Below are 27,187 nucleotides of genomic sequence, written 5' to 3' on the forward strand. Positions count from 1 at the left end.
CCTGGACATGGCAAATACGATGAGTACACTTGTGCCCAGACTAGGACTTCATGTTAAAATCATAATTGTTTGGATTGGAAGAGACTTTAAAAGACCATTTAGCCCAAACCCCTGCCATGGGCAGGGACACCTCCCCCTAGACCAGATTGCTCAAAGCCCTGTCCAGCCTGGGCCAGTGTCTCACCACCTTCACTACCGTGGTGGTGGGAGAAATATTCTTCCTTATATCCAGTCTAAATCTGCCCTCTTTCAGTTTAAAACTATTGCCCCTTGGCCTGTCACTACAAGCTATCATAAAAAAAAAATTTCTCCATCATTCTTATAAGCCCCCTTTAAGTATAGAAAGGCCACAATAAGGTCTCCCTGGAGTGTTTTCTTCTCTAGGCTGACCGACCTCAACTCTCAGCCTCTTTTCATAGGAGAGGTGTTCCGGCCCTTGGATCATTTTCATGGCCCTTCTCTGGACCCACTCTAACAAATCCATGTTTTTCTTAAGCTGAGGACTTCAGAGCTGGGTAGTCCTCTGGGTGGGGTTTCATGAGAGTAGAGGGACAGAATCACCTTCCTGAACGTGGGAACTCTGTCTGGATGTGACCTTAGTTGGTGCAGTTTTCTACTGTGTCACTGGAGATAAGCCTTTGCCCCTGCAGAGTAACACCAGTGTCCTGGCACGTAAGTGGCTTTGTGTTGGGCATGACCATTGCAAGCTCCATTGATCACAGCAAGTTTGTGTTGGGCAGAGTGGTAAGACTAGTGGGTTATAGTCATTTTCCTCTGGATGTGCCCAAGAAATCCCAACAATAAGCGTGCGGGGGACCAGAAGGCTTCCTTGAGCCATGGGCAGCTCATGTAGGTTGGCTTTTAGGAGAAGACCTCTGCTGTACTAGGAAAGATGTCAAAGAAAGGTTATTGTGCCATTCAATAATGGTTTTGGATACTTCTCATTAAGAAAACCTGTGAAGAAAAGTCATACCATAGTTACAGCAGCAGATATGTATCATAATGGATCTCTTATTTTTTGTTTCTTTTTCGCATCAACGTATTTATAAGATCCATAACCTTTCAGGATGGTTTACTTCCTAATAATGTGGCCAGAGAATGTACTGACACTTTTCTCCTTTCATACCCTGGAGAGGATGAATGTTGTGGCTGATATGCTTATCGGCAAACAGTTAGACCTGTGAGTATTTCCTGCTCTAAGCAGAGTGTGTTTGTAGCCTTGTCAGTTTGCCTTTTTCCTATGTTTTTACCTTGCCCTGGAATTGATCCTTTTCACCAAAGGAAGATGTTAATGTTATGGCAGTAACTGCAGCAGCCCTTTCCACTTTCCTTCCTTGATGTTTCCTAGCCTTCTGGTAAGGCATTGAGCATTACAGTAGGCCAGAAGACTGCTGACTGAAATCCAGGAGCCTTGGTCTTTCTGAACTTAGTACTTGTTTTCTCTTCTGAAGTGATCTGTTGTTAAAGGAATGGGTAATACATAAGAACTGAGACAGCCTGGACCTGCCTGCCTTTGTCCTGAGAAACTCTTTAAGTGAAAGAGGCCATTCAGAGAGTGTGAGACTTACTTTCCAGGAATCTATTATATTCCCTGTTTTCTCAAGCTAGGATTGACCTATTAGGTCAGGCTCTTAAAGGGCAAGTGTGATCCTAATAAAGCAACGTTGGTGCAGGAGGTGAAGAGATTGGAGTTTGCTGTTCCATTATTTGACTCGTTTCTCCTGCGCCACAGAATCTGTCTGGGGTCTTTCATCTGGACCATTCATTAAGTCTTTGAAGTGCTTTTCAACTGATTCAGTGACTCCTTGTTCCGTAGCTTGTAAATTGATATGGCTGAAAACTTGGAGACGCTTCTCTTGAAATCTCACCACTCTGTCTTTTATAAAGATACAGACTGAAGGCAGAACTCATCCCTGAGTGCCAGAAGTTCACTCCAGGTCCCTTAGAAGAGGTTTTTCTTTCACCTGACTGTAATGCAGTTCAGAGCAAAGTTGTAACATGCCCTCTGTGTTCATGAAATACGTTAATTTGTAATTGTTTTTAATGCTGCATCATCTAATGCTTTAGAGTACATCTGGATGCCTGAGTCTTCTATTACGTGCAGTGCTCTGTGCCAAAGAGGAGAGCTTAAAAGAAAAATTGGGTTATCAACTGCCAAAACGAGAGGTAGCTTTCTGGAAGCTCTGATAACTTTGGGATTACAATGATCACAAGTCCTGGGGAAAGGGTCTCACTTGTTCATACTTTCTGTAGACCCTTCATGTTGGCCATCCAGTTGTTCTTTTCTATTTGTAGTTTATAGTTTCACTATGTATTATTTTGCTAGTCCTTGTCATAAAAGTTTTAGCTTCTTTCACATTTAGATCTTTCTGTGGATAATTTGCCTTCATTCTTTCTTTAAATGGACATTCATGATGAGTAAGGACACGTGTCTCGTGACCAGTAAGAACAAGGATATGTACTATATGAACTTGTACCATACTTGGGATATTGGAATCTGGGAATCGGCACAACTTGAGTAAGTTTTTCGTTAGAAAGATGAGAGACTTGTCTGGTATTTGGGTTCTTCACTGTGTTTCTTGCTCTGCAGTAGAATTGTTTTAGGCTTTCCGATAGGAGGTTTCCAATCGCGCTCAGCTTCGGGAAGTGCCTGGGTTGGCGTGTTCCTCAAAGCTGGCATTGCATCTCTTGCCAATGACTGATAGATCTCTTCTGCCTTTATATGGTGTGGAATAGGCTTTCTTGTGAATCTTCTAGATCATCTTACATCACAAGAGGAAGAAAACACACGGGTTTCACCTCTGATTTAAAGAACACATTGTTTAACGGTGCTTTTCCTGTGAAGGAGAAAATTCTTTGCAGAACAAATGGAATTGTGTTATGCCAGGAACAGACGCAGTGAGTTTGAGTTGTGCAGAGCCCTGACTCATTTAGCACGCTCTGGCCAAGGTACATTTTTGTTAAAAACAACCGATCATGCTGTGCAAGATAACCTGACTGCTTCCATTTCATTTTCTAACCACTTAAAATTTTTCTTACGTACAAAGGAGGAATGTTTGAAAACAAACCACACATGAAAAACACTGAAAACAGTCATAGTGTAAGTGAAGATTAACTCTTAAAACTTCACCATTTTATTAACTTGAACAATGCTTTGAGTTTTGTTCATATCATCATAGGTCAGTAAAGGACTCTCAGCACTCTTGGCCACCTCCAGCATTATATGTTTTAAAACTTGTATTTATTATCGATCTAAGGGGGGCTGCTCAAGGTGTACCCTCATGCACAGTATGGATTATGATGGAAGCCTTGGAGCAGAACCTTACTGTGAATTTTGACACCATCTCCTACAGCATCCTAATGGGTCAGCTTAGGAAGTGTGGGTTAGATGAACGGGACAGTGAGGTGGATTGAAAACTGGCTGAAAGACAGAGCTCAGAGGGTTGTGATGAGTGGTACAGTCTGGCTGGAGGTCTGTAACAAGAGATGTTCCCCAGGAGTCAGTACTGGGTCCAGTCCTGTTCGATATATTCTTCAATGACCTGGATGAAGGGATAGAGGGTACCCTCAGCAAGTTTGCTGATGACACAAAGCTGAGAGGAGTGGCTGACACCCCAGAAGGCTGTGCCGCCATCCAGTGAGGCCTGGGCAGGCTGGAGAGTTGGGCAGAGAGAAAACTGATGAAATTCAACCAGGGCAAATGTGGGGTGCTGCCCCTGGGGAGGAATAACCCCCTGCACCAGGACAGGTTGAGGCTGACCTGCTGGAGAGCAGCTCTGAGGAGAAAGACCTGGGAGTCCTGGTGGACAACAGGATGCCCAGGAGCCAGCAATGGGCCCTTGTGGCCCAGAAGGCCAATGGCATCCTGGGGGGCATCAGGAAGAGTGTGAGCAGCAGGTGGAGGGAGGTCATCCTGCCCCTCTGCTCTGCCCTGGGGAGGCCCCAGCTGGAGCACTGGGTCCAGTTCTGGGCTCCCCAGTTGCAGAAGGACAGGGAACTGCTGGAGAGGGGACAGCAGAGGGCTACAGAGATGATGAGGGGCCTGGAGCATCTCTCTGATGAGGAGAGGCTGAGGGACTTGGGGCTTTTGAGTCTGGAGAAGAGAAGGCTGAGGGGGGCTCTGATCAATGCCTGTAAATACTTAAAGGGTGGGTGTCAGGAGGATGGGGCCAGTCTTTTTTCAGTGGTGCCCAGGGACAGGACAAGAGGAAATGGGCACAAACTGGAACAGAAGAAGTTTGACCTAAACATGAGGAGGAACTTCTTTGCTGTGAGGGTGGCAGAGCCCTGGCAGAGGCTGCCCAGGGAGGTGGTGGAGTCTCCTTCTCTGGAGACATTCAAACCCCACCTGGACACATTCCTGTGGGACCTGCTCTGGGTGGCCCTGCTCTGGCAGGAGGTTGGACTGGGTGATCTCCAGAGGTCCCTTCCAACCCCATAGCATTGTGTGATGCTGTGAATTCATCTGCTGCACCTCAGGGCTGCAGCTGCCTGCAGAGTATTTGTAGTACACAAGACTACAAAAAAAACCCAAAACAACAAACAACCACCCAACAAAAACCAAAGCAGTAGCCGTACTTGGGTGACTTAAATGTGTATAGTAAGCTTTGTGTGAACCCAGGTGAAGGGTTTCTTGTTCCCATTAGATGTAGTATAACACAACCTGGTGCATACACAGGTACCGTTCCAAAATGGTAATGAGTTTAGTCTTCTGGGCAGTTCATTCTTAAAAGCAGAGCCTTGTAGAAATCTTGAAAAGTTTAAGTTCATGCCTTAAATGCACAGTATTTAATTATTAAAAGTGTTTAACCCCCAAAATCAGAGTACAGGATCCTTTTTCTGTAGAAGGAAGTTTGTGACAAAAAAAAATTTAGGAAAGGAGCTGCTTCTAATCTGAGTTAAATTCTTCAGTGTCTTCATAAAGGAAGATACTTGAATTTAAAGGATCAGAGAAAAGTAGCAGATTTCTGAGTATCAGCTTTAAAAATGCACTACTTTTGTCATTCAATCCTGGTTCATTAAGAAGGTATCCTGAGATACCTAAAATAGTACAATGTACGTTAATACGTGCAGCTATTCAGTATGTATTCAGCAGCAGCTCACAGGGGTTGATGTCCAGAGTACTGTACTTAAAGATTTGCTATTCCATATGCTTCTGCAGGAAAAAAAAATAATAATCTACAGTACACTTTTGTTTACATACAGTTAAAATCATTACTTTTATTTTCAATTTTTTAGCTGCTGCCCTTCAGCAGTTGAAAGACTTTGAAACAGTAAATCAGTTCAATCTCTCTTCCCCAGTTTCACTTCACATTTACTTAACGCTTCCTTAAAGCTTTCCTTTAACTGAATTCCTGAGCAAAGAGCCCTTGACTTGCTGCTCTTTGCAGCTGCTTGTTGGGTCCGGGCGTTGGGGTTACGCAGGGAAATAGCGCTGTCCCCAACTCCTGCTTCTCTCTGCCCTTTGCTGCGGTGTGAAACCCCACGTGGGTTTGTAACGCAGGAGAACCAGAACAGCAGTGCCCATTTTAGCAGAGTCACGTTGAAGCGCCTCCAGGATATATTAAAATTAGGCTTGAATTTGAAAATACGAACTGCGTTGTTTTGGAAAACTAACTTTGCGTGGTTGTGGGGTGGAAACAAACATTTTGATATAAATAGCCTTGATATAAAGATATAATCCTGCTTGGTTGAAATCTTGACAAGACTCAGCCGAGCGTGCTGTGTTGTAAGCTCTTTACCTTGTCATGTGTGTATGGATGTCCTATGAGGAGAGGCTGAGGGAACTGGGCAGGTTTAGTTTGGAGAAGAGGAGGCTGAGGGGAGCCCTCATTGCCCTCTACAACTCCCTGAAAGGAGGTTGTAGAGAGGCAGGGGTTGGCCTCTTCTCCCAAAGGACGAATGACAAGACCAGAGGAAATGGTCTGAAGTTGGGGCAGGGGAGATTTAGATTAGATATTAGAAAGAATTATTTTACTGAGAGAGTGGTCAGGCCCTGGAACAGCCTGCCCAGGGAGGTGGTGGAGTCACCATCCCTGGAGGGATTTAAGAAACGTATAGACATGGCTCTTCAGGGCATGTCTAGTGCCCAAGGTTATTGGTTTATGGTGAGGTGTTGAGTGTGGGGTTTAGTTGGTGGGTGCGGTGTTTTTGGTGGGTGTTTGGTGTGGTGTGTTTTGTATTTGTTTGGTTGTGTGTGGTTTTTTTTTTGGTTTTTTTTGTGGTTGGACTCGATCTCAGAGGTCCCTTCCAACCACTAAGATTCTGTGATTCTGTCCTGATGTACACCTGAATTCTGTAGGGTGCCAGGGTGCCCTGCAAAGCAGACGGATGTCGGTGCGTGCAGGTACAGCTGGTACTGGAGAGCCTCTGGAGCTCTCTACGCTTGGGCATGCAGTCAAGCTGCCCGAGAGGAGCAGGGGGTTTCTCCTTCACTTCTCTGGTGGGCAGAAAGCAGCCGGGTGTGCTGTTGGCATCCATGCTGACTTGTCACCATCTAACTGGTGGGGCCTCTCGAAGTATAAATCATTTTGTGTAGGTATTTCCCCATCTGTTACAAAAGAGCCTCATGACTACTTGCGTTCCTTGAGTAGCTCATCCTTCTGTTGGAGGAAAGTTCTGCAAATGTCTGCTGGCACCATGGAAAACATCATGTGCAACAGACGTGAATCAGGATAGTCTTTTGAGTGTTGAATTTCTTCCAAAAACCCAAAGACTTGTGCAGAAGGGTTAAAGCAGTATTCGGGCATGTATTCTCTTTGAACTGGGATTGAATTCTGCCTTGGGAGAAATTTTAGATGATGAATTGCAGGGCAGAAGCAGCAGTAATTAAAAGGGATGTGTTAATACGAGGAGTGTTTCTTACCTGAAGCTGAGCATTTAGGGCACTTCTAATTCCACACTTGCAATTCCTGTGGGCATGGAGTCTGTGCCCGTTGTGCCTGCCTGGGTGCTTTTGCACCCTGCAATAACTTGAGCTTGTGGACTTTGTCACAGCGTATTTGGCAAAGCCCACAGGTCTGAAAGATAATAAGGGCAATGCAAGCTCTGTGAGAACAGGTAGCCGTGTAGAAAACAGGTTGTATAAATGTTCTGATGTTGGGGAGTATTAGCTTGCAATGTGAGACAGGAGGAAGTTCGCATGGGAACAAGACGTTACAAATGGTCCAAAGGTGAGAAAAGTTTCGGGTAAAACATCTTTTTCAATATTGCTGTCAGGAAACGTGTTTATCGGAAGCCTTAGACTTCCTAGTAATAGTGTTTGCCAAGCTGGCTCTGATAGGAGCACTGGAAGAAATTGTTGTGTGTTACTGCCTGTAGCAGGCTGTGAAAGGGCTCCAGAATGACTTGTTTCGATTTTGAAACCTTTGGTCATATTGCTTTTCAGATTCTGCTTTGTCTTCTGTCTGAAGAAACAGATTTCAGTGACTGTGCTCCAATCTAAGGTCTTTAAGTTGTAATGCTGTGCTCTGCTCTTTTGAGGTTCTAGGAGGTCTGACTTAGAATGTTATTCTTGAAAGCCATCCAGCTAACCGGGTAAGCCACTGCAATACCCAGGTAATTGCTGCTTTTCATCTCTGATAGGTAATTTGAGGTGTGGAGTGACTCTCTTCTGACATCCACCACCTAGTGAAGGTAGAGCATGATGCTCTGCGGTTGTTCTGGGTGCCCAACCTCATAGCAGGCAAATTGCTGCCATGTTAATGTCATCCCAAAACTTGCCAGAGATGGTTTTTTTTTTTTTGATGTGGCTGTCACAATGATTCATGCCATGGAGGAGTGATGGCAAACAAAAATTTTAAAATGCGGTTTTGCAGATGGCCTCTTTGAAGTTGGTAAAAAAAAAAAAAAAAAAATCAAATAGGTGCTCCTTCTCCCCACAAGCAAGGAAGGGCCTCAGCACACATCACACTTGCCAGAATTGTGTGGAAAGATTAGCCTATTGTATAAAAATAGTAGTGCCAGGAGCCCCATTGTGCCTGGTTCTACACAAATAACGTAATATCATGAGATAAACTTGCAGCCCTATCAAAGCTTCTTGAAATCCTAGCTTGTTCTTGCTCCGTGCCTCAGGGTAGCCTTTCACAGCCAGGGCCTTTGAACAGAAAGGGTAAAACCAAAAGCATCATCTTAGTTCTGGAATGCAAATGCACATCTATCTCAAATAGCCTTGGTTTTAAGCACCTTCTGAAAGTTGGACCTTTCTTGTCCTAATTGAACACCTAGAATTGCTACTGGGTATTAAATCTTTCTCTTGACTCCCATGACCCAAAGTCTCTGCTGTTCAGTTCACAGAATCACATGGGGTTGGAAGGGACCTCTGGAAATCATCCAGTCCAACCCCCTGCCAGAGCAGGTCCACCCAGAGCAGGTCCCACAGGAACGTGTCCAGGTGGGTTTGGAATGTCTCCAGAGAAGGAGACTCCACCACCTCCCTGGGCAGCCTCACCAGTTCCTCAGCTGTTGGTGCGTGGTAGCCTCGTGGAAATGAATGGTGCTCTTTCAGGGCAAAGAAGCCCTGACCTGGCAACACCTCCCCATCATCAGGCTCCAGCTGCATGAATTGTTGAGCACTGACGTATTCTTAATCACAAATAGCGTTAATATCTCAGAGGAAAGTTTAGGGTTTTTTTTAGGGCTTGGAAGAAGTTGTGCAACAAGCCCTTGTTGCCTTGCCCTGGAGTGTTTGACTTAAACTTGAGGCTGATGCACAAATTGAATATATGGGGAGACTATGGCCTCCTCTGTCCTGGGTTTAAGTTCCTGTTCCTATTTAAGAGGTTTCTGGCTCTGTGGGAGGCTTCCCTCCCATTCCCCCCTCTTTAGCTCCGTGTGGGGCTGTGTGTTGATATCAAATGACTTCACGGATCTGGTAGAGAGAAAAAAAAGAGCCGCAAAAGCCTGTGGGCATCCTTGTGTGTTTGACAAGATCGTTCCCTGTGTCTTGTTTTTGTGTGGCTACACAAACAGTCCTGCCAATTAAATGCGCCCACGTGTGTGTGTGCTTACCTGCAATGCTTAGAGATTGATATGTGGTTTTAGTACAGGATTGCGCTTTGGTCCGGGCAGGAAAATGAAATCTGTAGGATTCACCTTGTAAAAGCATCTCACTGAGCTGGAATTGCTGGCTTACGGCTGTCACCAGCTCTGCTCTGGGACCGCGTATTTCTCATGTCAAAGCCAGAAATCTGTGGATTTTCTGGATGGTCAGACTCACCGGGTCCTCTGCAAGAAAATGGTTTATCACCAAAATCACCTTCTTTGTAATCCATGAAGACCTGTCTCTTGGATGCTCAAACGTGGTTAGAATCTACTGAATGTGACTGAGAGTTTAGTTACACAACAAAAACTGGGTTTAAACAAAGAAAATGGCCATAAAAGGAAGTCTGGTTTCAGTGGAGACTGTTGCTGTAGCATTATTTTAGTATTTTTCTAACCCCTTTTTGACCAGAATAACTCAAAGAAGTGATGATTTATATTGTGTTTTGAATTATAGCTAGTGGAAAACCACAATAATCAAAGTGTGTGGTTGTTCTAAATTGGCACCAGTCTAAGTGAGAGGAGGATTAGCCTTGTACTGCTATTGTTTGTTCTGAGCCTGTTGACTGTGTTGGTGTTGTGTAAGTTTTTTTCCATGCAGAAAACAAGGAAATAATATTGATAAGAAAACACAATACGGATGCTGGGACTGTTTCACGAGATAAGATTTAGATTTCCGTATATACTTGAATGGGAGTCAATCGTCCTTTTTTGGGTGCTCAAGGCCCGTAGCATTGTGTCTCTGAACTGAAAGAGAACAATGAAACGTTAAGAGTGACCTGCTGAAAACCACCCCGTGGGATGGAAAGGGAAAGGCATCGGCAGAAAAGCGTCCTCTCCGACAGCGATAGCACAAAGAGATGACGAGGTGCATTGTCCCAACCAGATGAACTCGTTCTGTAGATTTTAAAGCCACTCTTAAATAATCTCTGATTTAGAGCTTGGAATTCTTTCGTGGTGGCTCTTGTAATTAAAAGCAAACCAGTCAAGCAAGCACTGGGCCAAAGTACTATGGCCCTGTACTCAGCACTGGTGAGGCCACACCTTGAGTATTGTGTCCAGTTTTGGGCACCTCAATCCAAGAGAGATCTGGAGGTGCTGGAGCGAGTGCAGAGGAGGGCAACGAAGCTGGTGAGGGGCCTAGAAGACAAATCATATGAAGAGCGGCTGAGGGAGCTGGGACTGTTTAGTTTGAGGAAGAGGAGGCTGAGACCTCATCACTCTCTACAACTACTTGAAAGGACACTGTAGAGAGGTTGGGGCTGGTCTCTTCTCACAGGTAATTAGTGACAGAACGAGAGGGAACGGCTTCAAGCTCCAACAGGGTAGGTTTAGATTGAACATTAGGAAGGAATTTTTCACCCAAAGAGTGGTCGGGCATTGGAACAGGCTGCCCAGGGAGGGGGTGGAGTCACCATCCCTGGATGTGTTTAAGGGCCGTTTAGATGCAGTGCTGAGGGACAGGGTGTAGGGGAGGACTTTGTAGAGTAGGGGAGATGGTTGGACTCGATGATCCCAAGGGTCTCTTCCAACCTCAATGATTCTATGATTCTATGAAAGAGCGTGTAAGGGAGCTAATCACCTTAAACTCACACCTAGTAATCTCTTTTCCTGCCTTCGTTGGGTGCTGGGTCGATGAGGTTGTGGTCTGTGAATTCTAGTCATGAATGCGTTTAGACTGTGTCCTGGTAGCCTGCTGGCTCTGACTGCTCACAATGGGCTTTTACACCTCTATTTTTCCAAGCTTCTTGCCCTTTGGAACAGTTGGATGATTCAGCCATTCATGCCTCTATAACTTCATTTTAATGCAGTATCTTGGGTTTTCTTCCTTGTTTACGAGCCTTCTTGAAGTCTGTCTCCAACATATCGTAGAAAACACTTGGGTGCTCTCGCTGCCTGGTAGGTAGGACCTTCTCTTTCTTAGCTGATGTGTTGGAGTGCAAACTAGAAGCTTCAGCTAACCATTACTTAAATGTCTCCTGCACTGCAAGAACCTGTTTGTACCCTCCCTCCATATGTACTTGTTATCAAATACAAGGAAATGCACCATTTTGACGCATCTCATAATATACTGCTGCCGTAATTGTCACTGAGCTAATGACACCTCTGTGGCTGGACTTTTCTAGAGTGCTGGGGTTTGGGTTTTGGAGGTCTTGGTCCTTCCAGCCTGTGCAGGACCCAGACAGTGATGGTCCTCAGGGATTTCCAAGCGTGTTCAGGGTTCAGTGCCTCTGGCTGGGACCTGAATCTGTATTTGTACCCTCTATTTCCTGATCTCCTCCTCTTGTGGTGCCTGTCTGCTTTTGGGAAGACACGTCTCCCTTTCCATCTCTCCTGAGCTGAGGTGGTTAAGCCGCCTTTGAAATAGCTTGCCTTGGGATAACATTCCTTTCCCTGGCTTAGGGCAACTTTCTCAGACCAGCCCGTGTTTTGTGGCTCACAGGTTCTTGTGTGGCACGATTTCTCCTTTGATGAGCCCTTCTCAGGCAGGAGCTGTGTGGTGCCTGAAGCTGTCTCTGCTTCCAGCAGGTCTGGAAAGCTAAATGCCAATTAGTGTGTTATAGTTAGAACCTATCTATTGGCTTGCCATTGCCATGAGGGGGGGAGGCTGTGCTCTCCCTCTGGGCTTGGTGCTTTCTTTCCCTACCTTGTGCTCGTTTCTTGTGCTCATTTGCACATCCACTTGTGTGCTCATCTGCTCTTAACTCAGTCAAAACTCATGTTTTCTTTTGCAGGGTTGAAGTTCAATTAGGAAGGAGTGTCAGGGCTTGCACAGGGAGGAGGGTAAGGCCGTGAAAAAGGGAGAAGAGGAGATGAGTTCTCTATTCCCTCTCTTCTTCTTCCTCCCAGGGTAGTAAAATGTTGGTTTGACTCATCTGTAATATGTAAATTCATCCTAATTCAGCAAGGAAAACTGATTGGCCTTTGCTGAGCCCTCTCCTGTGCCAGCTTGCTGCCCGGGCACACGGGTGCTAGTTCTAGCATGAAGAAGGGACAGAAAATGCACTCAGGTATGAGGAGAGGGGGATTGTGAGAGCTCTGATTTACATCACGTTAAGCTTCCCTGTTGCTTCTTGCCACCAGAGCAGGGGGGGAAAGCCCAGCACAAAATATTTGTGGGGAAAGAGGTTACAGGCACCACTTCTGCTGCTGCCCAGTAGATGTGGGTTGCTGTGGGATACTGGGGTTATCACAGGTGCTTGAATTTTAGCTGGCAGCTGTGTTTTGTGTGTGGTGTGGGTTTTTTGAAAGGTGGAGAAGAGAACAGCAAACATCTCTACAGTTACCAAGAGTCAAGTGTTTCAAGTAGAGAGCAAGTAAATAAGTAAATTTAGAAATAAATTGTCCTCGTCGTGGAATCGTCTGGGTTGGAAGAGACCTTTTAGATCATTGAGTCCAACCATCGGCCTCACACTGACAAAAACCACCACCAACCCATGTCCCTCAGCACCACGTCTGCCCGGCTGTCAGATACCTCCAGGGATGGGGACTCCACCACTGCCCTGGGAAGCCCCTTCCAAGGTGGAAGTAAATGTGGAAGCTTATACTGGTAATTCAGGAGCGAGCCCAGTGTCCACATGCTCCCCTCCTTCCAGCAGCCCCAGCGCAGGATGGGACCCACGCTGCCCAGCACAGAGGGCTCCTGCCTGCCCAGGAGCTGTCTGGAAGTGGCAGGAGTTCAGGCTGTCATCACCTGCAGTGTGCTTTATCTGCTTTTTCTTCTTCTTTAAAAAGCAGGCAAACAAGTCCTGCTTGTGCTCAAATGACCTCAGCTGACTCGCAAATGAATATGGTTGGTTTCTTTCCATAGTTACATCTGTGGTTCCTTTATTTCTTTTCATTAGATCAAGCCTCAGAGGTCCAGGTGACAATGATGTTGACTGAAAGCTGTAAACTAAGAGGACTTCATCACAGGTAAGCAAGATGGTGTTTATAAACAAAGCTATATCTGTGCCAGCTGAAAATACTTGTGCTTAAAGCTTCCTAAGCACAAGAGAGGGGAGAGGAAACATTTTTTTCAGAAAGCAACCTTTTGTGATTTTGAAAGGGTTTTTTAAGCTGTGAAGAGCTGGAAGTAGTTTTGGGTCACTTGAAAATAGAGAATTCTAGATAAGCACTCTTTGCAAGAGGAAGCATATAAGCTTTTTTCTATCTGCACAATCAATAAAATAGTAGCAGTGTGTGTGGAAAATGGGGCAAGTGTTTGGTTTGGTGTTCCAAGCCTCACAGTGAAATAGAGGTGGATATTCCTTTTATATATTTTTAGCTATTACAGCAGAAGGTGCTGCAGGCTGTGTTGGGTTACGCTGGTTCTTGCACGGGCTAGTTGTTAAACGTGGTGGGATCTTAGTGATGATGACAGCAAGTATATCTGTGGGTTGATTATCAGTTTAGCTAATTTACTAGTCTGTATTGTTCAGAATCTTCTATGTGGCATGGAAAAAACCCTGTGATTAGGTACCCTCCCACGTGGAGATGAGGAAAAGCTTCTAGCACCCTTGCACATGTGTGGTCCTGCTGTGGCTTCATGACATCACTCACGGGATTAATTCCTTAAAAATTAATGGTATGATTTTTTGTGGGTGATGGCTTAAGTTTTTTAATTGATGCCCCAAACAGCTTGAGTTAGTGGCAGCTTTGCAGCTTGGATTAAAGGCTGAAATTGGCCTTAAAGATCTTCATTACTGGCAAGGAGGCAGGTAGGAGGAAACTTGTACTCATTGGCAAGTCCCTAGATTGGTAATTTGGTTTTTTTACTGGTAATATGAAGGAAATGAGAATAGTTCAAGTAGAATTATTAGTTCTATGTGGATTTAAAAATCTGCTTTTCTAAGAAATATTATCAATATTATAATTAAGACCTTGCCTAAAATTCAGAATTATTTTAAGAGGAGTGCAGGTTCTTGGGGAAACATACTTAAAACTGAAACAAAATCAAACAACCCCCTCTCATCATTCAAAATCAGTTGATGCTGTAGGAAGATGTTTAATCAGTGCAGCATGGGGTTTTCTGAGCCATAAGGAGTGATAAAACGTCTGGGATAAAACTCCTGACATACTTCTACATTTAGAGTACAATTTTGTGTCGATTCAAAACTAAAAAATCCTGCTCTGTCATTTTGAAGTGAATCAAACATGATGTTTTGACGTGTTTTTTTTTTTTTTTTTTAACCACTCTGTAACGGAGCTGTAATCATTCTAAATGCAGCTGTAGATATAAAAAATAAGCTTCCAAGTTGAGGATATGTCGCTGCTTAATCTAAATGATAAGCCTGTATTCACAGAAACTTATTTCAGCCCTTAAGGACCAAGAGAAAAAAAAATAATGCAGGGTTCTTCCTAATGGGAAAGTGTTCAAATATCTCATTTTAAAAAAATAAAAAATCTTTATGTTGTCGGTTATTTGGAGACCTTGTGCCCTGCAATTCATAGAATCATACAGTTGTCCAGGTTGGAAGGGACCTGTAAGATCATTGAGTCCAACCATCAACCTAACTCTGATGAAACCCATCACTGAACCATGTCTCTAAGCACTCTGTCAACTCAGCTTTTAAATACTTCCACGGATGGTGCCTCAACCATCCAGTGCTTAATTGGGCAGCCCATTCCAAGGCTTGATGACCCTTTCAGTCTAAAAATTTTTCCTAATATCCAACCTGAGCCTCCCCTGGTGCAACTTGAGGCCGTTTCCTCTTGTCCTAAATACTGCAAGATAAAACGCTTTTCTTCAATGTTGAATTACTTTCACTTAATGTTTTTAGGAATTGAGAAGATTTTTTTTTTTTTAATATCAAATTTCAGTTTAATAGAATTAATTTCTCTCCGTGTCTTCCAGGAATCTGCTGCCTATCACTCATGTCTGTATAGAAGAGGGGGAGAAACCAATGGTGCTGCTGCCGTACATGAACTGGGGGAACCTCAAACTCTTCTTGCGACAGTGCAAGCTGGTCGAGGCCAACAATCCGCAGGTGCGCTCAGAAACCTGGGGCTTCTTCCCCATTAACTTTAGGCTTGGTTTGTCACCCGGCTGCCTGAGCCTTCAAAGAAATCCTTGTGGGACTCACTATGTTCATTATCGTCGTGATAATGGAAAAATTGGTGAGCAGGTTCCCCAGCCAGTGTTTGTCTTGATTCATACGAGGAAACGTCTTGCGCGACATCCAGAGGGCACGGAGCTGAGTTAAACTCTGATTGGTGTAGGAGCTGGTGTATCAATGCATCAACCAAAAATACCAAAAAATAGAGAAGATGGTATATGGTTGTGGATTTAAGTTAGAATACACAGAGGGAAATTGTGTATGGAGAAATTTCAGATTTACGGATTGGTTTTGGGGGGTGTATAATTAATAGATTATCCCTTTAATTACTGGAGTTATTTATTTTATAGTAAGCCTAAAGCACTTCTGTTAAACTTTTGTGGTGCTGCTCTAGATTTATATTAAGTAAAATAACTGGATTTATTTAACTTTAGATACTAAAGGAAGTGATCTCTGATTTTTATCTTTTTTCCCTGCTGTGGGTGCTCTTTAGGCATTCATAACTTTACTGTGTTTCAATGGAACCTGGTACATACAATATATTATGAGAAATGAAAAAGAAAATATTCCTAGATGAGAACCTGTTTTCCATGTTTTTAAAAATCTGAGTAAGTGCTTAATGCTGGATGTGTATTTGTACTAGAACTATATCCCTCTTGGTAGGATTATCTTGTATTTTCTTCAGCTTCACCTTGGTTTGGCTTCTGTCTTTAGACTAAATCAGTGCAGTCTCCTTCCTGAGGCCAGGAAGAAGAATCACAGGCCCCTGTTTTGTAGCAGATTTCAAACCAGCAAGGGCTGCCTATCTCTTAATTTACAAGTTATGATAAACTGTTGGGATCTTTAACTTTGATTTTACTTTTTTTGCCACTTAATCTGAGTTATAAATCCATATGCAACGCGCTAATATCCCTTTCTGAGAATTTAATCCAGATTATAAATACCATTTCTGCTTATCTCAAACAGGAGTTACCTCTTAGTAACTAGTTATGACTGCACTTCACTATCCAAAAATGGGACACGTGGAGTCCTACCTACTTATTTTAAGACGGAACTTTTCTACAAGTACCTAAACCACACTCTGAGTTTTCTGAAATAATCCATGGCTATTGTTCTTAATAAGAACCTGTCAACAAAGAAGCCAATTTATTATCATTTTAATTTAGTATTTCCTTTATTTTGACCCCCAGTCTTGCAACTTCAGCGTGTCCACCAGCACAGCAAAATTTCGGAAACACTAGAGCGAGCACAGGGTATAAATATGCTCAAGGGTTTAATTTATACAGGGCTGTGAAGGTGTAAAAGTTGATGGAGCCACCAGTCTCTGGTCCTAGTTTTCAGCAGTAGATGGCAACAAGAATTTTGACTGCAGTTCGGGCTCTGCTGCCTGGGAATGAGTTGGTTTCCAGAGAAACAAAGTGAAAAAAAAGTGCAGTAAGAAGAGTAAAATTGACTATTTTTTGCTCAGGCTCACCACTAATCAAAGGAAAAGCTGTGGAGCAGTGAGGCAGTTCCAAATTGGAAGCATTTGCCCTGGCATGGAAAAAAAAAATAATTAAAAAATGTTAATGTTTCTAATAAGGAGTGTAAGTTTTCAACAAGTGTGTAATAAGCTACTAGAAAGCATCAGCCGCGCAGGGTGCGGGAGGGGGCACTGGGACACAGCAAAGCCATCCCCTGGCAGGCACTGGGCTGGCAGTTTTGCCATGAGTCTTCTCCTGCTCTCTTGCAGGCGATTTCCCAGCAGGATCTTGTACATATGGCTATTCAGATTGCCTGTGGAATGAGCTACTTGGCCAGACGGGAGGTCATTCACAAAGACCTGGCTGCTAGAAACTGCGTGTAAGTACTCAACGGGTTAGAGGCATCCTGCAGGTCATGTTACCTCAATAGCTAGAGCTTTCTCCAACTAATCATCTCTGCTGCAAAATGTACCACTGGTTGGGGTTTTCTTGGGTCTTGTCAGTGAAGCTGTTTGTCTCTAAGCATAAGGTGAACCAGAAAGCATGGTTTTCTAGAAAGCAGAAGATCCTCATCTTAAAAACTCTTGCTACGTTTTGACTATCCTTATTTTTTCAAAGGCTTGAAAAATATTAAAGCTTCCCTTAAACTTTAATGAGAACTTGGTATACCTTTGGCTGTCTACTAATGGATAGACTTTTGTATTAAGTTAGTTTTCTTCTTTTTTTCTTAAAAAAATAGCCTAGTGGCTTTGATCACTGGTAGATTTCTTAGTTGTGAAGTGATGGATGGAAATGAATTGTTCTGTTTGGTAGGGATGTCCAAGTAGGATTTGAGACCATCTTCTGACTGGAGTATGTCCTCAAGATAAAGAGATTTTTTTGAGGTGTTTAGTGACTTCTATAAACCAAATCGCTCAGAGGCCACCAGCTGTGTTCATTCTTCACCTGCTTTGATACCTAATAAGGGGAAACATAGAGGGTTCTACCTAAACTTAGCTAAACATTTGAAAATACCTAAAGGAACAGTTAGTCCATGAGCTTAGTGTTATGATATCTGCAAATAACGTCATAATTCAAGTAACGCGGGTACGTATCAGCATTCAAGACTGTGTTTGAAGCCTTGAATTCAAGTTCTTGATTTGAAGAGAGACTTCTGCTTTTTGCCTCCCCCTGCAAAGGCCGTGTAGTGGTCTATTCATGAACTAGCAATGAGAGAGGAGGAGGAGGAGGAAGCGTCTCTGTGCTCTTCCCCAGAGCTGTGTACAAATTGTCGGTCAATGAGTAAATTCTAATGAGGTGACTGAACTGATGGATATAGAGTTTTTCACCTGAAATGGGCTATTAGAGGTCACTTTGAGATTTGATGAGCTCTGCTTGATCATAAATGATTTCATTCAATCACCGTTGGATCACTCAGGGTGAATACACGTCTTGCATTCCTCCAGTTACGGTGCTTCACTTATTTTAGGAGGAAAATAGAATGCCTCGTGGTCTAGTCATTGTTTCTTCTTCTGTCTGTTTTACAAAGATAATATTGATGAACTACTTAGTTTCTCAGAATTTCTGCCCACATCTTCATGACCTTGCTGTGTTCATTACATGTAATGCAAGAGGCTTTTTGCCTCAGCAATACCTACAGGGGTTTCTCGGGTCCTGTCTTCTGCCAGTGCAAGGGTGGAAAGACTGGAGCACGCTCACGAATCTTCAGGTTCCTCAGTTGTCTGTGAAGGAGTGACAGGGTTTCTGTCTTTTCATATGCCCTTGGAAGTACCTCCTGGGATCCTCAAGGCATCAATCCCTCCAATATCTTTAAGGCACAGTTATTGAATCACCTTGTTGTACCCCTTTTTGACTGGGGGTGTGCTTTGATTGTTCCCACATAGTCCTCAAAGGGGAAGCTCAGCTCCTGTCTCTGCATTTTCCATGGCCACCATGCCCATCTGGTGCATGGGCTGCCTCGGGGCCCGGCCACTGCTGTCCCTTAGAGCTCTGAACCTCTGTCTCAGCAATTAATAGTCAAATATGGGTCAGGTTTCCAACACCAGGAGAGGTCCTGCTCCTGAAATTTAGTCTGACTTCCCTACCTCAGGGTTCTCAGGAGAAACTCTTGCTATAGCTTTCATCCTTTGTGCTTCTGTCCACAAAACTACTCTGTCCTCTCTGGTGCAGTCCTTCACCCAGTTCTTCAGACGTCCCAACCAGAGCCAGTCGAGCTTCTGATGTTGCATCCCAGGGGCTAAAAGTCAAAACTGGGAGACACTTCAGCACTTGTGCTTGTCCTAGGGTATTGTTTGATCTACTTCATCCATTGGTGTAGCAAATGCTGGGACAGAGGGAGCAGTGAGATCCCCCTGAAGCCATTTCGTGTGCTTTTGAACTGGTGCCAGCACACTAGTCCAGCAGAATCTTCCCTGGTTCTTGTGCTGTGTAAGGATGCTCCGTTTGATACAGAGACTCTTTTCCTAATTCCTGTTGCTCTTCCTCTCTGATGAAGGTGTTGAGGAAGAAGTGGTCCCACAGGAGACGAAGATCATAAACAGTGCTCCAGGGAGATGACCTTGTGGCAGCCTCTCGTTTCCGTGCAGGGAATGAATTGCCTCGTGCCCTTGCTGTGTCAGGGGTTGGCAGTACAGGCAGTTTGACTCCCTGCCCTCTTGGGGCAAAGTCCAGCTCTGCTTTGCTTGTCATACGTGTGATGCCGTGTGCTGGCAGTTAAAATCAATTCATGGAGCACCTGGCAGTTCTTCTCCGTGGGGAAATGCAGGCAGGAGCTGAGCATCAGCTGACGTGTCCTGCATTAAAAACCTACAGCTACCCCAGGAGTTCTTGTGAAGAGGAAAAAGAGGGTGCCAGTGGTCAGGATCCTTTGAAGGGCTATGTTCATCTGCCACCCCTGTGCTCCCCAGCTCTCTTCCTCTACTATGAAGGACGGGGAGAAGCTGGTATGAAGTGTATCAGACTTACCTACCTGTGCCCTAATTTTGGGAAGGGAGCCAGGATCACAGTGGTCTTCGCTGGTTTGTTAAAGGGGGAAGTACTTTTGGTCTCTCATCTCATAGCACAGGTGGGCCCAGTTAGAGTGGACATATGGATGACACAAGTCAGAGCTCTCTAGTCACTGGAAAATTACCCTTTGTATATTGGATTTGTTTATAGACAGGTTATAGACTTATAGAATGGTTAGAGTTGGAAGAGACCTTAAAGATCATCCAGTTCCAAGCCCCCTCCAACCTGGCCTTGAACCCCTCCAGGGATGGGGCAGCCACAGCTTCTCTGGGCAACCTGGGCCAGGCTCTCACCACCCTCACACCAAACAAGTTCTTTCTGAGATCTCATCTCCATCTCCCCTCTTTCAGTGTCAAACCCTTCCCTCCTCCTATGGCTCCCCTCCCTGATCCAGAGTCCCTCCCCATCTCTCCTGGAGCCCCTTGAGGGACTGGAAGGGGCTCCAAGGTCTCCCCGGAGCCTTCTCTTCTCCAGGCTGAACCCCCCAACTCTCTCAGCCCCCCCTCCCAGCAGAGGGGCTCCAGCCCTCCCAGCATCTCCGGGGCCTCCTCTGGCCCCGCTCCAACAGCTCCATGTCCTTCTGCTGTTGGTGGCCCCAGAGCTGGAGGCAGGTCTTTGAGTGGGGTCTCACCAGAGCAGAGGGAAGGTAGAGGTCTTCTAAGCATTTCTCTGAACTCTTAAGAGTGATTAGATATGGAAATTTTCTCAGCCTTATATTTGAGGGCAATGAACTGACCTGAAATTGCATAGAAATGGGATTAATAAGAAGGTATGTGAGATAGTGAAGCAGGCAACACACAAATTGAGCATTTCTCTTTAATTTTGCTCACCAAAATAAAGAAGTAATTGACAAGCGGAAAGACAGCCAACACTGGTTTGTTACAGTCTTATTTCTGTGGTTTTGTCAGAAGATGTTAAAGCCAACATCTTACCCCTGGTCTGAAGTCAGCTGTTTATGAGAACATTGAAATCTGTTACACGCTTTAAGCTCAGAAGAGTAAGAATTAAGATCCCAGAGGCAGGGAAAAAAAATCTCTCGGCTCAGTGTGTGCTTTTGAGTCATCTTTTCTTGATTAAGTTTCCCTTAGTCAGTGTCCTATTTCTGACAACAGTTACAACGAATATCTCTTGTTGAGGGGAAGAAATATCTTACTGGATTGCTTGGTTAGAGACAAGCTTTTTGGCCACACATAATATTAGTTGCTTTAACGAGGTGTTACTAGATCTTGCTTTGCTTAAGTCTTTGGCTCATTATTGCTACAGAGGTACTATAGCTAAAATTTGTTTAATTGCTCTGAGGGGGATCTCTAAGGGAGGGGGAATAATTTAAGGGAGTTTGTTTGCTTTAACTGTATTTTTATGCACTTGTAAATGTTTGATTTTATTTAAGACTGATTTTTCTAGTGCTTATCTCTTAACGTAGAATAAATACGTTCTTTGATAATATTTGATAATCGCAGAATAAATGTGTCTGGATCTAGAAGAACGCCAGCCCTTTGGAATGTGGCTGGTGTAATTAGCATGCCCCAGTTAAATCCCCACTCAGAAACCTAGGGCTGAGCATAAATATTTTCTGTGAAACTATGATGCCAAGTTTGCTCAACGCTTCTGTTCTTTTAAATTAGCATTGACGATGCACTTCAGGTTAAGATTACAGACAACGCGCTATCTCGAGACCTATTTCCTATGGACTACCATTGCCTGGGAGATAATGAAAACAGACCAGTTCGATGGATGGCTCTTGAAAGCCTGGTTAACAATGAATTTTCCAGTGCTAGTGATGTGGTAAGTTGGGTTTGGTTTGGTTTTCCTCTTGCATTTTGTAAGTGTATTTCGTTTACATTTTTCCCTTTTTTCAGCCATTGGAGAATCGTGGCACTGAGTAGGTAACAGTGATTTGTCCAGAACAGCATCTACACACCTGCTTCCTGCACTGGGGGCTTGTGGCAGAGAGTTCAAAGATGGAGCAGGCCCTCCTTGCACGGCAGAATTGTCTATTGCGTGCTGTTTTTCTTGGTAGAGTTAGCAGAAGAGGCGAACGATCTGTACTGGGACTTGTCTGCTGTTTGAATGAACGGGATGCAGAGTCCACAGCAGAGTGTTTCAGCTGCAGTCTCTCAGAGAAAAGAAGGGAAGATTTGCTTCCCTTGACCTGCTGGCTACAGATTTTGTGAACACAGCACAGATTGCAGCTGGCTTTTTTTTTTTTTCTGCTCCAAGGCTGTGCCACTGATGCATTCAGCTTGTTCACCAGGACCCCCAGGTCCTTTTCTGCAAAGCCAATTTCTAGGTGGTTGTCCCCAGGCAGTGCATGGAGCTTTTTCCTCCCAGATGTAGGACCCTGCATTTGCTCTCCTTGAACCTTGAGGTTCCTGTCAGTCCATTTCTCCAGCTTCTCAGGGTTCTTCTGTGCAACCCTGTCCTCCAGCCTCAGCCCCTCTGCCCAGATTGGTGTCATCCACGAGCTTCCTGAGAGTCCAGGTTGTTCCTGAAAATAAGAGTATTGATTCCCGAGCTGCTAGTTGGACAACTAGTGCTGGTGACAGCAATTTGAGTCCAGCAGTGTGGCCACTTTAATGTCAAGGTCTCACTAGTTTGGTAGAAGGATCTACAACTACTTGAAAGGACACTGTAGAGAGGTTGGTGCTGGTCTCTTCTCACAGGTAATTAACGACAGAACGAGAGGGAACGGCTTCAAGCTCCAACAGGGGAGGTTTAGACTGAACATGAGGAAGGAATTTTTCACTGAAAGCGTGGGCGGGCATTGGAACAGGCTGCCCAGGGAGGGGGTGGAGTCACCATCCCTGGCTGTGTTTAAGGGCCGTTTAGATGTGGTGTTGGGAGATATGGTGTAGGGGAGGACTTTGTAGAGTAGGGTTGATGGTTGGACTCGATGATCCCAAGGGTCTCTTCCAACCTGAATGATTCTATGATGTCAAAGGCCTTGCTGAGGTCAGGGTGAACATCCATTGCTCAGCCTGTGTCCTGTCTCTCAGCAAGGAACTAGTCAGGTTGGTCGGGCAGGGGTTGCCCTCAGTAAATCCAGGCTGGCTGTTCCCAGACACCTTTACGTTTCATGTACATGGAAGTGACCCCCAGGATCCCATCGAACATCAGGAGCTGCTGTTAGACAACCTGACCTGTAGTTCCCCAGACCCCACCTCTTCAAGAGGGTGCTTTTTCTCCAGGTGTCAGCAACCCCCCAGGCACACTTGCAGTGGTCTCCCAGAGATGCTGAGCGCAGCGTTGGGGTGACTTCAGCCTGCTCCTGCTGGATGGAGCTCCATCCCTGCACGCTGGTGCATTCTGGCTGTGCTCCTCAAGCTGCCTTCTCCTGCGTCCACCCTCTCTTCCTCCTCCTCAGTGCCTGAGCTTAGTCAGTGCATCCAAGGTGGCCTTCTACCCTGCTTGCTCAGCTTCCTGCACACCAGAACGGACTGTTCTTGCGCTTACGGGAGATCAACCTGTCGTAATTAGTGCTAATGAATGGTAAACCACTTGCCCTTAAGATCCTTTCCTGCAAAGGGGGTATTTTCTTTGGTAGCGATGCTTCCCTTAACACGGCCACATCCAGAGATTGTAATCTGCATCTTAAAACATGCAAGTTGAGAAAACTCTCAAGAAGTTCTGGTGGTTGTTGTGGTTTTTTTGTTTTTTTTTTTCCTCATTGTCATGGTCTCTGTATTAGTGCTCAAGCCACATAAACAAAAAAAGAAAAAAAGAAAAAAAAAAGGAAGGAAGGGAAGGAGTCAGCTCTGCTCCAGAAATACTTCTGTACTCACTGGAAAATGTGTGGGGTTTTGTGTTATAACAAACTTGAAGACAGAACAGGAAATAGAAGTTGCCTGCAAAAGCATGTTTTTAATAATACTAAATGGGATCAATTAAATGTTGATTTCTTATTCTTTTGGTTTGTTTTGTGGTTTTTTTTTTAAATCTGGAACACGAAAGCGTTCACTGTTTGTGAAGGCTGGAAACCAAAGCTTATGTAACACTGGCAGTGAAATGGAGAATTTTATTAGGATGAAGGCACCTCGGTATCACAACCCTTTCAGAAAACTAGTGCAATTCAGCATATATTCCACTCTATTTTAAGAAAAAAAACTACTCCTTGTGTTATTTAGGGGTAAATCCAACTCAGCTTCCAATACATCGTTCTTGACTTTGCATACGGAGCTGTCTGAGTTCTGCAGCCTGCAAAAACAGGCAGTTTTTCCGGGTCTAGAAAAAATACTGTCTGCCCTAAATATCATCTTTGCATTTACCTGGATACTTCGTACAAATGTGGTGTGATATGTTTTTGCCTGTTTGCCAGGAAGGAACAAATGTATTTATAATATATATATAACGGGTGGTGAAGTGTGTTACAAACAATCGAGGTGGTGTCTGTTAAAGATGCCGTTGGTATGTGTTCTAGGCTCACTCTTTGGATGCATTTCCTTAAAATGGTTTTGCTGGCTTGAAACATCCCTGATGTGTTCCTCCTCTGCCAACAGTTGTATCAGGCAGCCAAAGACTAGAAAAACAAGACACGATTCCTGTTGAATTTGAATTCTATGGGTTTTTCCCTCTGTTGGACATGAAGCTCTGCATCCCTTTATGCCATTTTAGTGCAGCTAGCTAGAGAATTAGAAAGAGCTATATTCTTAAAGTAGTTTTGCTCGAATCGCCCGTTACTCTCATGTTCTAGGTGCACTTGTCCCTTGGTGTTTTTCTTAACTGCAAATTAAAAGGATATCCTTCCCACACTGCTAATAGATGGCTCTTCGGAGCAGGGCCACGTCTAGTGCTAGAACGAGGGGTGATGGCTTCAGACTGAAAGAGGGGAGATTTAGATTAGAAATTAAGAAGAAATTCTTCACTCTGAGGGTGGTGAGACTCTGGCCCAGGTTGCCCAGAGAAGCTGTGGCTGCCCCATCCCTGGAGGGGTTCAAGGGCAGGTTGGAGGGGGCTTGGAGCAACCTGGTGTGGTGGGAGGTGTCCCTGCCCAGGGCAGGGGGTGGCACTGGGTGGGCTTTAAGGTCCCTTCCCACCCAAACCATTCTGTGACTCTCTGGTCTGTGCCCTGCTGTTCTAGCTCTGAGCTTCTCATCAGTGCCCGCTGACAGCATCCCTCAGTTAAAGATTCACTCAGGGGTTAGGGGTTTCTTTTGATTAAATCCAAGAATCTCTTGAGCCTTGCAGAATTCTGCTCCTTTTTAATAAACGATGATTTTTGCGGTGCGTGTAACTCGGGCAGTGAATCATTGGTGTGCAGTATCAGCACCATCTATGTTTTGTCTCTTGGGCCTCTTGATACCAGCCAGTAAATCACTTTACTCGTGCTGTACTTGCACGGGAATTGATGGATTGGTTTTTCGTCACCTCAAGCTCTTTTTGGCAAGTATTGTCGCCTGAATGTGTGGAATGCTGAGCCAGCTGTCAGCTCTGCTTAGATGAAATCTTTATTTTTCTCCTGAGTCCTACTTCTGAGCATCTATTCAAAGTATGCAGATGACTTTGATTTTAAAAAGCGATTCAGTCTGCTCTTCTGAAACTTTGGGTTTCATTTTGAAGAATTTCGTGTAGTTTTTTGAAGAGATAAAATGTAATATAAGATTATTAATTTTTTTTCTAAACAGTTTAGTGTTTAATATCCCTTAGATGTGTCAAGTGTTTTGAAATGTCAAACTGGAAAAAGGCAGTAAATAAATGATTTCTTTAGCATTTAAATCTTAGTGCACTAAGATTTTAATTTGAGTTCAACCTGACACCTGTTCTATGGTTCTTAATTGTCCCTATTGAAGGCAAAGTATTTTCATGTTGAACTCGAATATAAATATATATATATATATAGCGCATTTATGTAAAGCTTTCTTACTGTGTCGTCTTATTTATGACTGATGTTGTGGAATGTCTGAAGGAGCTCTCAGGACCTGGCACACTCATTTCTGTGTCCTGGTTCTTTTCAGTGGGCCTTCGGAGTCACGCTGTGGGAGCTGATGACGCTGGGACAGACCCCGTACGTGGACATCGACCCCTTTGAGATGGCTGCTTATTTAAAGGACGGCTATCGAATAGCTCAGCCAATCAACTGCCCTGATGAACTGTAAGTGCCTGTTTTTGGAAAAAAGAGTGAAATGTCTGTTTTGTAACTTGTAATTTTTGGCACGTTAAGCCAGCCTTATCAATGAAAGAGCCGGGTTTGCCTTCCCCTGCCTGTTTATTTTGCCATTTAGACAAACACTCCTGAAAGTATTTGTGTGGCTTCAGTGACCTACGCCAAGGAACTCAGGCTAAAATGAAATGCTTCTTGTTGTTGTTGTTGAGTTTCACTTAATCCTGACCCAACTCTTTTTCCTTATTCTGACACCTGGGAGAAATGGGGTTGATCAGGGTGGGAGGAGGAGCGGAGGCAAAGGGCTGGGGGTTTTCATAGAGTCTCAGAATGGGTTGGGTTGGAGGGGACCTTAAAGACCATCTGGTTCCAACCTCCTGCCCTGGGCAGGGACATGCAGCTTCGTGTTTGTGGGACTGCAGTGGAGGAAGCCACTTTGTAGATAGAGGGAATGTCCTTTCTCTCAGCAAGGTTACGGAGAAGTCTGTGTAACGGGGCTGAATGGCAGTGCTTGGGCTGTTTATTCCTAATCCCAATGGTATGGGAGAAGGCAAGAGCACCAGTGCTTCCAGTCACAGCAGGGCTGCTGATCATTTTGGGTGTCTGCCTTCTGGAGGAGTTGTTCAGCATCACGTATGAGAGATGCAGAGTTCCTTTTCTCTCTCTAGTGGTTTTCTAGTGGCAAATGCTGGTGTTCACTCTCAGGTGGCCTGGCTTACGGTCTCCCATCTTCCCTTTGTCTCCTGCCTTGCAGGTTTGCTGTGATGGCCTGCTGTTGGGCCCTAGATCCTGAAGAAAGACCCAAGTTTCAGCAGCTGGTGCAATGTCTCACTGAATTCCACGCGGCGTTGGGAGCCTACGTCTGAAAGTGCAGCAGAGAAGATCCAGTTCACTGATTTGGGAGAAGGCCCGGCGTCCGCCCGCAGCTCCCCGCGTCTCTCGGACTCACACACACGATGTGTATAAAGCAACACTAAAGGGAGAAAGCACTTCTTCCGAAACACTGTGCCTTAGAATGCTTTAGTAGTCGGAAGTTGGTTTTGTTTTTTTTTTTGTAAGACCTCTTGATGTCGAATATTTTCTAGATATCACTTTTGCTAAGTTAAATCGAGACCTTTTTATTTGCCATCAGGATTTTTAAAGTGTAGTGATAGTAAACTTAAACACGAGATTTGGATGGACTTTGCACTCTTACAGCAGACACGTGATATTTTTTTTTTTGGGGAAGGGTATATGGAACTGGTAGAAAAGCGAGGACAGGGGAAATTCATGCAAAAGCCATGCTGCAGAAAGCTTTCCCCACTTTTTAAAAACGTTGAAACTAAATCTTTCTGACCAGCTCTAGTGTTTGTTATTTGTATGTATCTGGAATAGCTTTTTTTAGTATCAACTTCTTCTATTTTGAGACAACAGCACATTGTGGTTGGATCCACAAGCGGCATCTTAACTTTTTTTTTAACCCATTCACAAATGTTTTTTTGAAAAGCTGGTCTTCGGGACGCAATATCCCCTTTTAAAAAGCGGTAAATGATTATGTAAAAGTG

At 44.4% G+C, this 27,187-nt stretch overlaps 1 protein-coding gene across 1 annotated transcript in view; it reads left to right on the top strand.

The window, feature by feature from the left end:
- Window positions 1–26,916, top strand: part of RYK (receptor-like tyrosine kinase) — a 47,976-nt gene extending 21,060 nt beyond the window's left edge. The window contains exons 9-14 of the mRNA XM_014962923.1: window positions 12,885–12,954; window positions 14,876–15,008; window positions 16,810–16,919; window positions 21,172–21,331; window positions 25,498–25,634; window positions 26,398–26,916. Of these exons, the coding sequence (XP_014818409.1) occupies window positions 12,885–12,954; window positions 14,876–15,008; window positions 16,810–16,919; window positions 21,172–21,331; window positions 25,498–25,634; window positions 26,398–26,509 (722 nt within the window). The 3' untranslated portion in view covers window positions 26,510–26,916. The remainder of the gene's footprint in view (window positions 1–12,884; window positions 12,955–14,875; window positions 15,009–16,809; window positions 16,920–21,171; window positions 21,332–25,497; window positions 25,635–26,397) is intronic.
- The last annotated feature ends 271 nt before the right edge of the window (window positions 26,917–27,187 follow it).

The sequence above is a fragment of the Calidris pugnax genome, unplaced genomic scaffold, assembly GCF_001431845.1.
Source record: "Calidris pugnax isolate Ruff unplaced genomic scaffold, ASM143184v1 scaffold1753, whole genome shotgun sequence".
Classification (NCBI taxonomy): Eukaryota; Metazoa; Chordata; class Aves; order Charadriiformes; family Scolopacidae; genus Calidris; species Calidris pugnax.